The sequence below is a fragment of the Stenella coeruleoalba genome, assembly GCF_951394435.1.
Source record: "Stenella coeruleoalba genome assembly, chromosome: 2".
NCBI classification, from domain to species: Eukaryota; Metazoa; Chordata; class Mammalia; order Artiodactyla; family Delphinidae; genus Stenella; species Stenella coeruleoalba.
Genome location: NC_137147.1, coordinates 178,962,117 through 178,975,314, shown reverse-complemented (window position 1 = coordinate 178,975,314; position 13,198 = coordinate 178,962,117). Strand labels below are relative to the sequence as shown.

General features: G+C 39.8%; 1 protein-coding gene across 3 annotated transcripts in view; it reads right to left on the bottom strand.

Moving 5' to 3' along the window:
* Positions 1–13,198, bottom strand: part of EPC1 (enhancer of polycomb homolog 1) — a 94,043-nt gene that overhangs the window by 27,168 nt on the left and 53,677 nt on the right. For all 3 annotated transcript variants that reach the window (XM_079913095.1, XM_079913093.1, XM_079913094.1), the window contains exon 2: positions 1,220–1,379. In XM_079913095.1, coding sequence (XP_079769221.1) covers positions 1,220–1,379 — 160 coding nt within the window. The remainder of the gene's footprint in view (positions 1–1,219; positions 1,380–13,198) is intronic.

The following is a 13,198-nucleotide window of genomic DNA, read 5'->3' as shown; positions in this document are numbered from 1 at the left end:
CAGGAAGATTAGGTACAAGTCAGAGGTAAAGATGAAAAAACATTACAAGTTAAAACTATCAAACGCCAATACAGAACTGATAAGAGCCAATAAAGGCATTATGTCTACTTTTAGTTTTCATATTCAAGAAATAGTTAAAAAAAAAAATGCTTAGAATCCAGGACAGGAACTAGATCATCTGGAGAGAGGTTAAATGAGTCAGAAAAGTAGTTAATAAGCTGGAAACTGGTTAAAGCTAGTTTCTCTATGTCCGTAGAAAGAACAATAAGAACAAAACAGATTTATATTGTCCTGAGAAAAAGTTGAAACAGGCCCCTGGAAAAACCTCTTGATCATAAAGGTCAGCAAGACCACAATGAAAGCTGTAGCAATTTTACCTTAGTAACCTTTCAATTATCTGTTTAAGTTGTCCACTATGTGGGGACTGAGTGAATGAAATATATTTGCCTAAGTCTACAAGCTCTCAGCTGTTCATCATCAAATGTGATTAGCTATCAAAGGATCATTTCCAATGAAGAGCCTATCAGTACCAAGTGAGACAAGTTACCAATTAAAAATGCTATATTTATAAAAATTAGGGGAATTCTCTGGCAGTCAGGTGGTAAGGACTCAGCACTTTCACTGCCAAGGGTCTGGGTTCGATCCCTGGTTAGGGAACTAAGATCCCACAAGCCGCGCAGCTCGGCCAAAAAAGAAAAAACGAAAAATATTAGTAGAAACACAGACGGGGTTGGCAGACTACAGCCCGTAGGCCAATACTGGGTTGCCATCTGTTTTAGTCAATACAGTTTTATTGGGACACAGAGTAAAATAGCTGTGACAGAGACTGAATGACCCGCAAAGCCTGAAATACTTACAGAAAAGGTTTGCTGACCTCTGACTTCTATTAAGAAATTCTTTAAGGCAATTAACATTACTATTTCTGAAGAGTAAGAAAATGATCTCTACATCTAAGGTATATTCTTTATCCTACTCATCTACAGTAGCATAAGGTCCCATATTGAGATGAAGCCAAAAATCTGGGATGAAAATGCTATCTTTTCTGTCAGGCAGAGAGCTCAAGCACAATTATAAAAGGTGAAAATGGGCTCTAATAACTCTCAAGCTGATTCTGGTCAGTGAAGTGGGTACTGAAAATGGCCCCGAACTGATAAAAACCTGCCGAGAGTTACAGAAGAAGAGAATGCACAGTACAGTTACCAGAAGAGGAATTACTTACGCTGTATGTGAATGAGCTGCTTTGGCATCCTGAACTCCCCGGGGTAAATGGACTCATAGTAAGCGATGTTGCTTTCTGCCTCCGGGACTGGAATGACCATGTTGTCCCTCTTCTCGCCATACACCTGCTGTGCCGAGATAGCCCGCTGAAGATGGTGTTCCTAAAAAGAGGGAAAAAGAGGTAAGTTACGTATTAAAAAACTAGCAAACAGAACATGTAGCCTCATGAAGAGGTTTTCATTTGTTTTTAAAATAGAGGAATTTTAGTAGCCTTGCAAGGATGCTAACAATACAGTTGTGGTAAAAACATTTTGAATAGAAACAAGATTTTGTCAGATACACTGTATATTTCCTCAATTTTTTTTTTTTTTTTTTTTTTTTTTTTTGTGGTACGCGGGCCTCTCACTGTTGCGGCCTCTCCCGTTGCGGAGCACAGGCTCCGGACGCACAGGCTCAGCGGCCATGGGTCACGGGCCCAGCCGCTCCGCGGCATGTGGGATCTTCCCGGACCGGGGCATGAACCTGAACCGCCACCAGGGAAGCCCTATTTCCTCAATTTAAGAAAAGGTACTACACCGAAATTGAGAGTTAAATTATACAAAAGATTCCAAAAACTGACTAAAACTGTTATTAAAGTTTGCATTTTATAGGGACTTCCCTGGTGGTGCAGTGGTTAAGAATCCGCCCGCCAATGCAGGGGACATGGGTTCGAGCCCTGGTCCGGGAAGATCCCACATGCCTCGGACCAACTAAGCCCGTGCAGCACGACTACTGAGCCTGCGCTCTAGAACGCGCGAGCCACAACTACTGAGCCCACGTGCCACAACTACCGAAGCCCGCGTGCCTAGAGCCCACGCTCCGCAACAAGAGAAGCCACCGCAGTGAGAAGCCTGCGCACCGCAACCAAGAGTAGCTCCCGCTCGCTGCAACTAGAGAAAGCCCGTGCACAGCAACGAAGACTCACCGCAGCCAAAAATAATACATAAATTTATTTTTAAAAAAGAAGTTTGCATTCTACAGATGAGACTGTTTTAAAAAGAGGGTTAAAACATTCGAACGTACTGTATGACGAAAGCAGGCTTTGTATAAAAAATATTTTATCGATTCTAATTGCTTATTCATACAGTGTTTCATAAATGTCATACAAATCAACTAATATGATCATTCCAAAGAAGGGTACAGATTATTGTCTCCATTTTTCATTCACGAAGCTGACACGGATTCAAACCTGGTCTGTGTTTCGAGTAATAACCTTTCTTCTGAATTTCTGGAGCCCTTTTTGAACGGTAGTAAAGTATAGGGATTGAAGGCAAAGGCTCCAGACGTTGTGACTCCTGGCAAGACACTTCATTCTTCTAAATCTGTTTCCTCCAGGAAAAGAAAAATAGAATCTTCCACGGATGGTTGGAGATTTAAGTAAGCTAAATGCGCATTAAATGTTTAGTACAATGCTTGGCAGTTACAGGTGCTCAAAATAAGCTTTGGTTGAGGTGCCACACAGAAAGATTTTCACCAGCTGCCACAGAAATACCTGTTCTCACCCACCCCATCATCATTGAATTTTGATAAACATTTCATTAAATTTAAGCTAGTTTTTAAAATACTGTATATAAAATACACGTTGAAGGATGAAAAACATTCCAACAGTATGAAAACAAAAAATTCCAGTCTTCATACGTAGCCTCTGTTAATGTTACATATACGTATATATCAATTCACACCTAGGATTCTGCTGCGCAACATACAGAGCTTTATCCCTAGGGCTTTGGTCCCTTGACATACCTGGGAGATTTTTCCATACTGATACTTTCACTACCATTTTTGCAACAGCTGCATTGTATTCCACTATGTGGATGTACCGTAACTTATTTAACCAGACACGAATTGATAGGGAAAAAACCCTGGAAGCAACTTAAATGCCTATCCTTCTCCCTGAACGCTGCAAAAACCAATCCTGTACTACTATATGCATGAGACACCTTTGTGAGCCCGTGAAAGCATCTGTAGGACAAGAGACGGAAGCGCTCAAAGGGTATATGAAGTTACAGCGCATATTCCTACCACTCCTTGCAGTAACTCCTTAACATCTCTTTTCAATTTTAAAATGACCCATTTTATTTTAGGTTAATTTCTTTACAATGAGTTTTTCTTCCCTTACGTGTTGCTGTTTGCTCATTTTCAAAAGTGCTGCTTTTCTTTTTCTCATTGATGTTTAAATATGTGGATTATTTTCCTTTTCAATATTAAGGAAATTAGCCCCCATGTAATAAAACTGACAACTGTTTTCCTGAAGTTTGACTTCTGATTTTGTTTAGAGGATTTTTTCCACACAGGAAAGTTCTATTAGTCAAATTTATTAACCTTTTCCTTTATGATTCTGTCATCCTTAGTAACAGGTATAAATCGTATAGTCACAAACTAGGGTGTGTAAACAAAACCTTTCATTTTTATAGCTCAACTTATCTTTGATTCAGGCTGCCTTGTGGCTCCTGGGAGCTGGTAGAAACTAAGTGTGAGGGGGGGAGGGGTGACTCCGAACAGCCTATGGGCGTGTGTACTGGCCCTTGTGCCCTCTGACACAGGGTGCTTCTGAGCCCCAGGGGGGAAATCAATCACAGGTGTACTCTTCTCCTCTCAGATACCCTCAAAGAGCAAGAGAAATGTTCTGTGACCTATGCCCCCTACTTACATCAAACTCAAGGAGGGAGCGGGGGAGTGAGGCACACTATTCTTCATTTGCATTTTGTCCTTAATCCATTAGCATTTCTCTGTGTAGGTGAACATGTGAGAGACGGTTTTTTTTTTTGTATACGGAGAGACAGCAAGCCATCTCGAAGGGTGTATGAACGTCATGCATAAAATCACCTATTCCCTATTTTAATGACTAAAAATGTGCCTTTCTCAGAATTCCACTTGCACTTGGGAGTATTTCCAAGTTCTTTTGCCCTCCTCTACTCAACTGCCTCCTCTGCTAGTATTTAACGTGTTTTTCAAAGTGCAGCCGCAGACTACATTTTATTATCTAGTGCTGACTAGATACTAAATTCACTCCTCATGATTCTTTTTCAGAACTTTCCTGGCTATTTCATTCGTTTCTCTAGATGAACCACAATGAAAATTACTTTCTAGGTGTGAAATGGGGCCACTAAGGCTTTAGATTTCTTACAGGCACTGTAGTGTGGTGGTGAAGAACATGACTTGCAATCGGGAGCGCTCTGGATTGGAAGGTTGGCTCCACCGTTTACTAGCTCCATGACTTTGGGACTTGGGACAAGATATTCATACCAGCAAGTTTTATTACCTATAAATGTATACTGTGTACCTACCATATGGGATTGTGGTTAAGATAAAATGGCTGAGACACACTACCTACCTAAAACGTGGTAGCAAATGTGTACCTTTCATTACTAGAGAAGCTGAAGATTTACCATACGCTTGTTACCATTCCTATTCTTCCTAGTGTTAACAGCATTCTGTAGAAAGACTTCCTTATCTTTATATCCATTTTCCTAGAATCATGAAATCAAACTTTTTATCAATATTATAGTAAATACTGCTTTAAAAAAATCTTCCATGTGTTTTTTTGTTTTATAAAATATTCGACAAAATTTCCTCATAAGGAACATAAGGAGCCAAGATATGTACAATATACAACAAATATGTTCTTCTAAGCCTTAAAAATCACTCAACAACTGGTGTGTAACTATAACCTTAAACCTTCCTATTTACTGTAGCCCTGTGTATGTACAAAGACTCGAGGATGGGAAGGAGACCACACACAGGTGCCGGTGTGGCTGGAGCACAGGGGGTGAGAGTGCAAAGGGGGTCAGGGTCAAATCATGCAGGGACATGGGGCATGTTACAGATTTGTCCTTGTACTAAGAGCAACAGTGGCTGAAGGATTTTAAAGATCAGCCTGGCTGCTGTCTAGAAAACGGACCATATTCTAGAAAATGGAACATGCATAGCCTTTAAATGGTTCAGAATAATATTTAATGAAATGGAAAAACCCATCAATTTATTAAGTAAAAAGACAGATCTGAAAATTGTATGTTCAGGATATTTGTATTTAATCTTTTTTAAAAGCAAAAGACATAATTGAACACACACAAATATAGGAAAAAGTCTAAAAGCAGCTGAACACGTAACAATCCTTCTCTCTATGCTCCTTTATTCTTCTCACTGCTATATTTTTCCAAAGCTCTTACAGTCCTCTGACATGTCATATCCTTGGTTTGTTTACTGTTGTCACCCCTTCCTCCCCCCCGCAATCTAAGCATCGTGAGGGCAGGGATTTTTGTCTATTTTGTTCACTGCTAAATAACCACCCGAAAACAGTGCCGAGTACAAAGCATGGTGCTTAAATATCTGTTGAATGAATATGTATGTAGGTATCTGTGTATGTACACACACACACATACCACACAGATGCAAGCAGGCACACATATGTGTCAAGTTTCAAAGTATGTACACCAGTTAACAGATCACCTCCTGGTGATATAATTTTGAAATACTCTTCTATAATTTTATTTCCCTTATTTTCTAAAATTCTTTGTAATTCTTTTTGACAAAAAATATTTGAGTACATCTCACTACATGATTTTCTAAAACAAAGGTAATTTCTGAAAGACACAATTTATTTAGTTCAGTAAAACCCTTCCCATTTAAGTCAAGTTTAGTTCCAGAGTAAAACATTACACTTGCAGCTTTCCAGGTAAAGAACGTATTTTTAAAACCCCAAACTATATACATCTACTTCCAAGAAAAAAACATTAAATTATATTAAAGTAACATTAAATTATAAGTGAAAATGAAATTTTTGCTTTGAGTAGGAAGCTGTGAAATGGTGAAGCCAAGTAATACATGAAATAAATTAGAATAAGATGAGCTATGAATTCAATTCAATAATTACTTATTGAATGCCTTGACTAAATAACTAAGATGATCCGATCCTAAATTACAATTATATAAAATGCCAGATGTTCCTGGAAGATAATATCTGTCAATGAAACTTCTAAATACATCTACTTGCAGCACTGAATAAGCCAGCCTTCCCAAACTGTGTTCACTGGAATACTTAATTTCAAATTATCAATAGGTAGTCCAATAATGAGTCTGACAGTTAAAAAAAAAAAGAGAGAACGTTGGATTTTTAAACTTTTGGAATGAAAGCTTTTAACACGGCAATGTAAACTGTGTTTGCTCATGACAGAGGGTTCAGTCATTCCAAATCTATGACCACAGAATCATTTTTTCAGAAAGTATCCATTAATAGCTCATGGAGAACTTTTGTAATGCAGTTTGGGAAATGCGGGTATAGGACAACAACTGGAGATACAGGGCAGAACAGCTGGGCTTAAGCTTCTCGTTAATTAACTTAGTCCATATTTACTGACTGCCCACTATGTGCCTCTCCTGGGAACACAATGGTAAATAAAATAGCACGGTTCCTGACACTGTAGTAGGGAGGACAGACACTAATAAAACAGCCCTAAAAATAAACTGTAAAGTGTGATAAGTGCTGTGAAGGAAAAGAACAATGTGTTAATGGGAAATATAAATAGGAAAGGGATTTCAAGGACAGTATCACTTTCACTAGTGCCAAGTGACATTTAAGCTAGAACAGGAGTTAAAAGATTATTTTAAGAAAAGGAAGTAGCTGTGTGTGAAGACCACTTACTAGCTTGACACCCTGGGAGGGTAAAGTTTCTTTATATCATAGAATATTTATAATAACTAGGCTCAGGTGCAATTTAAGAGTTAATCATCAAAACACCAGGATCAATTCCCATTTTTCATAAAATAACAAAGGTATACCCTCTCAAATCTGATCTTACAGGGAACAAAGTAAATACTATTAAATAATCTAAAGAATTTTAAGATAGTCAACCTTACATAAAATGGAATCAGATGAATCGTAACTTACGATTAGGCAATTTACTTTAAAAGCCTCTTGCGCTGCAAGTAATGATAATGTTTTCTATACATAGCAACGTGAACAATAAAGAAGAAGTTCAGAAAAGACTGAACGATGATCTTCGGAAAGTTCAGAGGCACACTTTCGTGTCCCCATGAACCCTGCAATTGCAGGCTCCAAATATTCACTTTTGTTACTTCAGCCCACCTGGCGCACTGGAAGAGCGTGGGCTTTAGAGACAGAGACCCAGGCAGGAATCTTAGCTTCCTCCTCAGACCCTAAGTCCAGCAAGTCACTCTGCTACTTATTTTTATTATTTGTTTTATATACATATCTCTTTTTTTTCTTACCCGTCTTTCCCTCTTTTCTTTCCAGCACTTAATGTTTTTCTTTTCCTTTCCCCTTTGTTATTTTTGCTTACCCCTAGAAAATTTCTGCCTTTTCAGGTGGTAATGGTCTCTTTGATAAAAACATTGGTAATTAATGCAAAATGGTTAACTGGTTATAAACAGGGCATATCACAAATTTGAGAAGTCAGAAAATATCATTTTTATTGATTAAGAGTGACATTAGGTATCGGTAGATAAGACCCATCTGAAGGGACAGTACTGTGTCTTAAACATCTGTTGTGTGCCTTTGCTCACACAGATGGACCATACGCCAGCCCCACTCCCAAGGAAATTCCCACTTGTTCTTCAAAGTCTGGTTTAAAATGATCTTTCTTTTTGTCTTGTTTATAGTTTCCTTTGCTGTGTAAAAGCTTTTAAGTTTCATTAGGTCCCATTTGTTTATTTTTGTTTTTATTCCCATTTCTCTAGGAGGTGGGTCAAAAAAGATCTTGCTGTGGTTTATGTCAAAAAGTGTTTGTCCTATGTTTTCCTCTAAGAGTTTGATAGTGTCTGGCCTTACATTTAGGTCTTTACTCCATTAGGAGTTTATTTTTGTGTCTGGTGTTAGGGAGTGCTCTAGTTTCATTCTTTTATAGGCAGCTGTCCAGCTTCCCAGCCCCACTTATGGAAGAGGCTGTCTTTTCTCCCGTGTATGCTCTTGCCTCCTCTGCCATCACCATCATTAATCGTTAGAGGAATGCACATCAAAACCACAATAAGGCCATTATCAGAAAATCTACAAACAATAAATGCTGGAGAGGGTGTGGAGAAGAGGGAATGTAATTGCAGTGCAATTCCCACTTGCACTGCTGGTGGGAATGTAAACCGATACAGCCACTATGGAGAACAGTATGGAAGTTCCTTAAAAAACTAAAAATAGAACTACTGTACGACCCAGCAATCCCACTACTGAGCATATACCCTGAGGAAACCATAATTCAAAAAGACACATGCACACGCCACAACTACTGAAGCCCGCGTGCCTAGAGCCCGTGCTCCACAAGAGAAGCCACCACAATGAGAAGCCCGCGAACCACAACGAAGAGTAGCCCCTGCTCACCGCTACTACAGAAAGCCCGTGAGCAGCAATGAAGACCCAATGCAGCCAAAAATAAATAAATTAATTTAAAAAAGAAATGCTAAAGGAAGTTCTTCAGATGGAAGGGAAACAATAGCAGATGGAAACAGATTTATCAGGAGAGAACAAAGAACCAAATTATGGGTAAATATAAAAGATTGTTTCCCTTTTCTTAAAATGCATGTGACTGTTTAAAGCAACAATATAACAATAAATTGTGGGTTTGTAAAAAAAAAAAAAGACACATGCACCCCAATGTTCACTGCAGCTCTCTTTACAATAGCCAGGACATGGAAGCAACCTCAGTGTCCATCGACAGATGAATGAATAAAGAGGATGTGGCACATATATACAAAGGAATATTACTCAGCCATAAAAAGAAATGAAATTGAGTTATTTGTAGTGAGGTGGATGGACCCAGAGACTGTCATACAGAGTGAAGTAAGTCAGAAAGAGAAAAACAAATACACTATGCTAACACGTATATATGGAATCTAAAAAAAAAAGGTTCTGAAGAACCTAGGGGCAGGACAGGAATAAAGAGACAGACACAGAAAATGGACTTGAGGACATGGGGTTGGAGGGCGAAGCTGGGGCGAAGTGAGAGTGGCATGTACCTATATACACTACTGAACGTAAAACAGTCGGCTGGTGGGAAGCAGCTGCATAGCACAGGGAGATCAGCTTGGTGCTCTGTGTCGACCTAGAGGGGTGGCATAGGGAGGGTGGGAGGGAGGGGATACGGGGATATATGTATGCATATGGCTGATTCGCTTTGCCATAGAAACTTTGCCAACAGAAACTAACTTTGCCAACAGAAACTAACATAGCATTGTGAAGTAATTATACTCCAATAAAGATCTATTAAAAAAATAAAATAAAACGATCTTCCCTCTGCTTCCCCTATCTGTGCTTTTACAGCACTACATCCTCTACGTAAGAAATCGTGCTGTAATCACTTATTTGTCTACATACTGATCTCCAAAATGTTAAGCTCCTTAAGATTAGATGCTATGTCTAACTAACCTTTATATCTTTTCCTTTAAAAGATGTATTCTCTTGTAGTATGGGGGACTCTCAATTCTTTTAAGGATGAGGGATAAACAAGATTATCTTTGTAATCTACTTAGCAGCTAGAACTATGTTTTCCTTTATTGCAGGTACCCAGTATTCTAAAAAATATCATTATAGAAAAATAACGATAAGACTAAATTGAATGAAAAAAATGAAAAAGGTATTTCTACCTGCTCTATAGTAAGTTCTAATAAATATTACCAAACCAGAAAGAGTTATTCAAGGTTATACTGGGCAAATTCCTAAACAAAGATTAAATTATATCAACTTATTCATTAAGTATATTTATTTAAGAAAATAATGGCCTTAACGGTCAGCCATAACAACAATTAAGACCACATTTAGACCTTTTGGGTTACTGAATTAAAAACAGGTTTGAAAGCAACAATATTGTATAAGATTTCTTATGGGTAAATAAGTGAGGACTAATTTGTAAAAAGCCACCTAAGAAGTTACTGAACCCCTGCTCATTTATGCAGGGAGGGCTAGACTCCACTGCCACCACAACAGAAGGGCTGAGCCGAATCACTTTCTCAGCTGCTTCCTGACGACTTTCCTGAGAACCAGACAGCCATGCCTATTCAGGAACAGTGCTCCAGCAAGGGCTCCCAGGTTCTGCATCCGAACACCCAGCTCTTGCCTGGCTCATTACGACAGCCTTCTGACTGGTTTCCCTGCTTCCATTTCTGTCTGTCTTCATGCAATAATCAGAGTAATCTGTTAATATACAAGTCAGACCATGCCATTCTTCCGTTAGAACATTCCAATTATTTCCCACCTCACTCAGAATAAAAGCCAAAGTTCTTAAAACTGCTTACAAGGTCCAACAGGATGTGCACATTCCCCTTCCTTGTTGTGCCCAGGCAACCCTTACTTCCATTCTGCTCTTGTCATACTAGATTCCTTGCTCTCTGTCAAACTCAGAATGGCTTGCGCTTCCTCACTTTCTTCAAATCTTGGTTCAAAACTCCCCTTTGCAGACAGAGCATTCTTCACCAGCTCTTCCACTCTACGGTCCCCAAAATGGCTACAACTGAGAAGGCTGACCACACCGAACAACTCTGAGGATGAGGAACAACTCCAACTCTCAGACACGGTTAGTGAGAAAAAGGGGCGGCGGATCTCATGAAACCAGACATACACGTTGCACAGGGCCCAGCAATCCCACTCCTAGGAGAAATGAGGATGCAAGCCCACAAAAGGACCTGAATGAGAATGTTCATACGGTTTTATTATTCGTAATAGCCCCAAAGTGGAAACAGCCCGAACGTCCATCATCAGGACTGGTGCACAAACTGCGGTTCGGTGACACAACGGAGGACCACCCAGCAACACAGCGGAACAAACCACCTACGCATGGCATGACACGGGCAAGTCCCCAAAACACTGGGGTGAGGGAAAATAGCTCTGCACAAGACAGTCCACACTCTGAGTCCATTTATGTGACGTTTCAAAACAAGCAACATTAATCTACGGTAAAAAAAAAAAAAAGAAAGAAAAAAGAAAAGCAGTAGCTGCTTCTGAGGCCTGGGGGCAAGGATTGACTGGAATGGGAATGAAAGAATTTTCTGGGATGATGGTAAAGTTCCATATCTTGTTGGGGGATGGGTTAGACAAGTAGGTGAATTTGTCAAAATCCAGCTAATATACACCAAGTATTTGTGAATTTCTTTGCATGTAAATTTTACCTCAGAAGAAAAAAAAACAGTAAATACATGCTGAACTCTAATTAATGATATGTATGCTGAAGTATTTAGGGAAACATGCACTGATGTCTGTAATTTACTTAGAAATGCATCAAAACAAGAAGGATTGATGGATGCAGAGATGAACAGATGTGTGATAAAGCAAAGTAGAGTGAAATGTTAATGGTGGAGTCTAGCCACGGGGTACATGGGTGGTCACTATAAAATGCTTGCAACCTCACAGTACGTTTGAAATTTTTCATAGTAAAATGTTGCAAAAAATACGGAATCTCTCCCCCTCAACCCTGTTCTATCCCACTACCCTGCTTTCTTTTCCTGGGTAGCACTTACCTCCTCACAGACTACTGAATTTACTTATTGTTTTGTTCATCGTCTGTCTCTTCTCCCCAAAATGTAAGATGCACGAAGGATAGGGATTCTTTTTTGCTTTGTCTACCCCAGATCCAGTATTGTGCCTAACACATACACGTATACAATAAATGTTTGTTGAACAAATGTGCCAGTGAAACTACAACAATTTTTTTTTTTTTTTTTTTTTTTGCGGTACGCGGGCCTCTCACTGCTGTGGCCTCTCCCGCTGCACAGCACAGGCTCCGGACGCGCAGGCTCAGCGGCCATGGCTCACGGGCCCAGCCTCTCCGCGACATGTGGGATCTTCCCGGACCGGGGCACGAACCCGTGTCCCTTGCCTCGGCAGGCGGACTCTCAGCCACTGAGCCACCAGGGAAGCCCTACAACAGTTATTTAAGGTCCACAAACTGTTCTGGTTTGGAATGGACTTCCTTAAAAGAAAATACGATTAAATTTCATAAAAGCAAAAAATAAAAAAAGACAAACGCATTTTGCTTTTGTGCTTAAAATACTCGGGGTAAACACTTAAAATAGCTGAAGACAGATTAGACTACTTGGCAAGAAAAAAAGCAGTTCGATACTTATATTTTCTACAAGAAATAAATGGTAAAAGATTCTATTACTCTCTACTCCTCTCACTTAAAGCTCAGTACTCTGAAATTATTTTACTTCTAGACTATAAAACAGTAAAGGAAGACCTTTGCTAAGGTATGGGTAAAACTGTCCAGTCTTCTTGTTTCTCGTCAGTGTGAAGTATTTGTCAATTTGGTACTTATAACATATTCAGGACTTAAAGTTGCTAAGAAGCACAGGAAAGGCAGCCCTAGGCAAAATTCAGTTTACTTTTTTACTTTTTTTTTTTTTTTTTTTTTGGCGGTATGCGGGCCTCTCACTGTTGTGCCCTGTCCCGTTGCGGAGCACAGGCTCCGGACGCGCAGGCTCAGCGGCCATGGCTCACGGGCGCAGCGGCTCCGCGGCATGTGGGATCTTCCCGGACCGGGGCACAAACCCGTGTCCCCTACATCGGCAGGCGGACTCTCAACCACTGCGCCACCAGGGAAGCCCTTCAGTTTAATTTTGATCCTCACCTTCTCATGTCCCTTATTTGTACCCCTGACATCCCTTTGGACGTGGGCTGTTAGTGCTGTGCTTATTAAGAGTCTGCCTGCCCAGTGTGATGTTTGGCAATGTGAAAGGGAAGGGACTGAAATTAGTTTCTTTCTACTCTCATAAAATTACAATCTAATCAGAATGTTTCCCTAAAAATTAAAGTTAAAACAGCTCAAAAAGCTCTTGTTTCTGTTTATAATCTTTATGCTGAGGATTTCTGCACCTCCAATGTACCCCAGAGAGCTAGTCATCTGCCGTTATTTAATACCTTTTAACCCATGCAGTCAAATAAAATACAAACATGTTTCTCATTTTGGGGGGTTAGACCCTAAAGCAACAGCACTGAATAAACTGA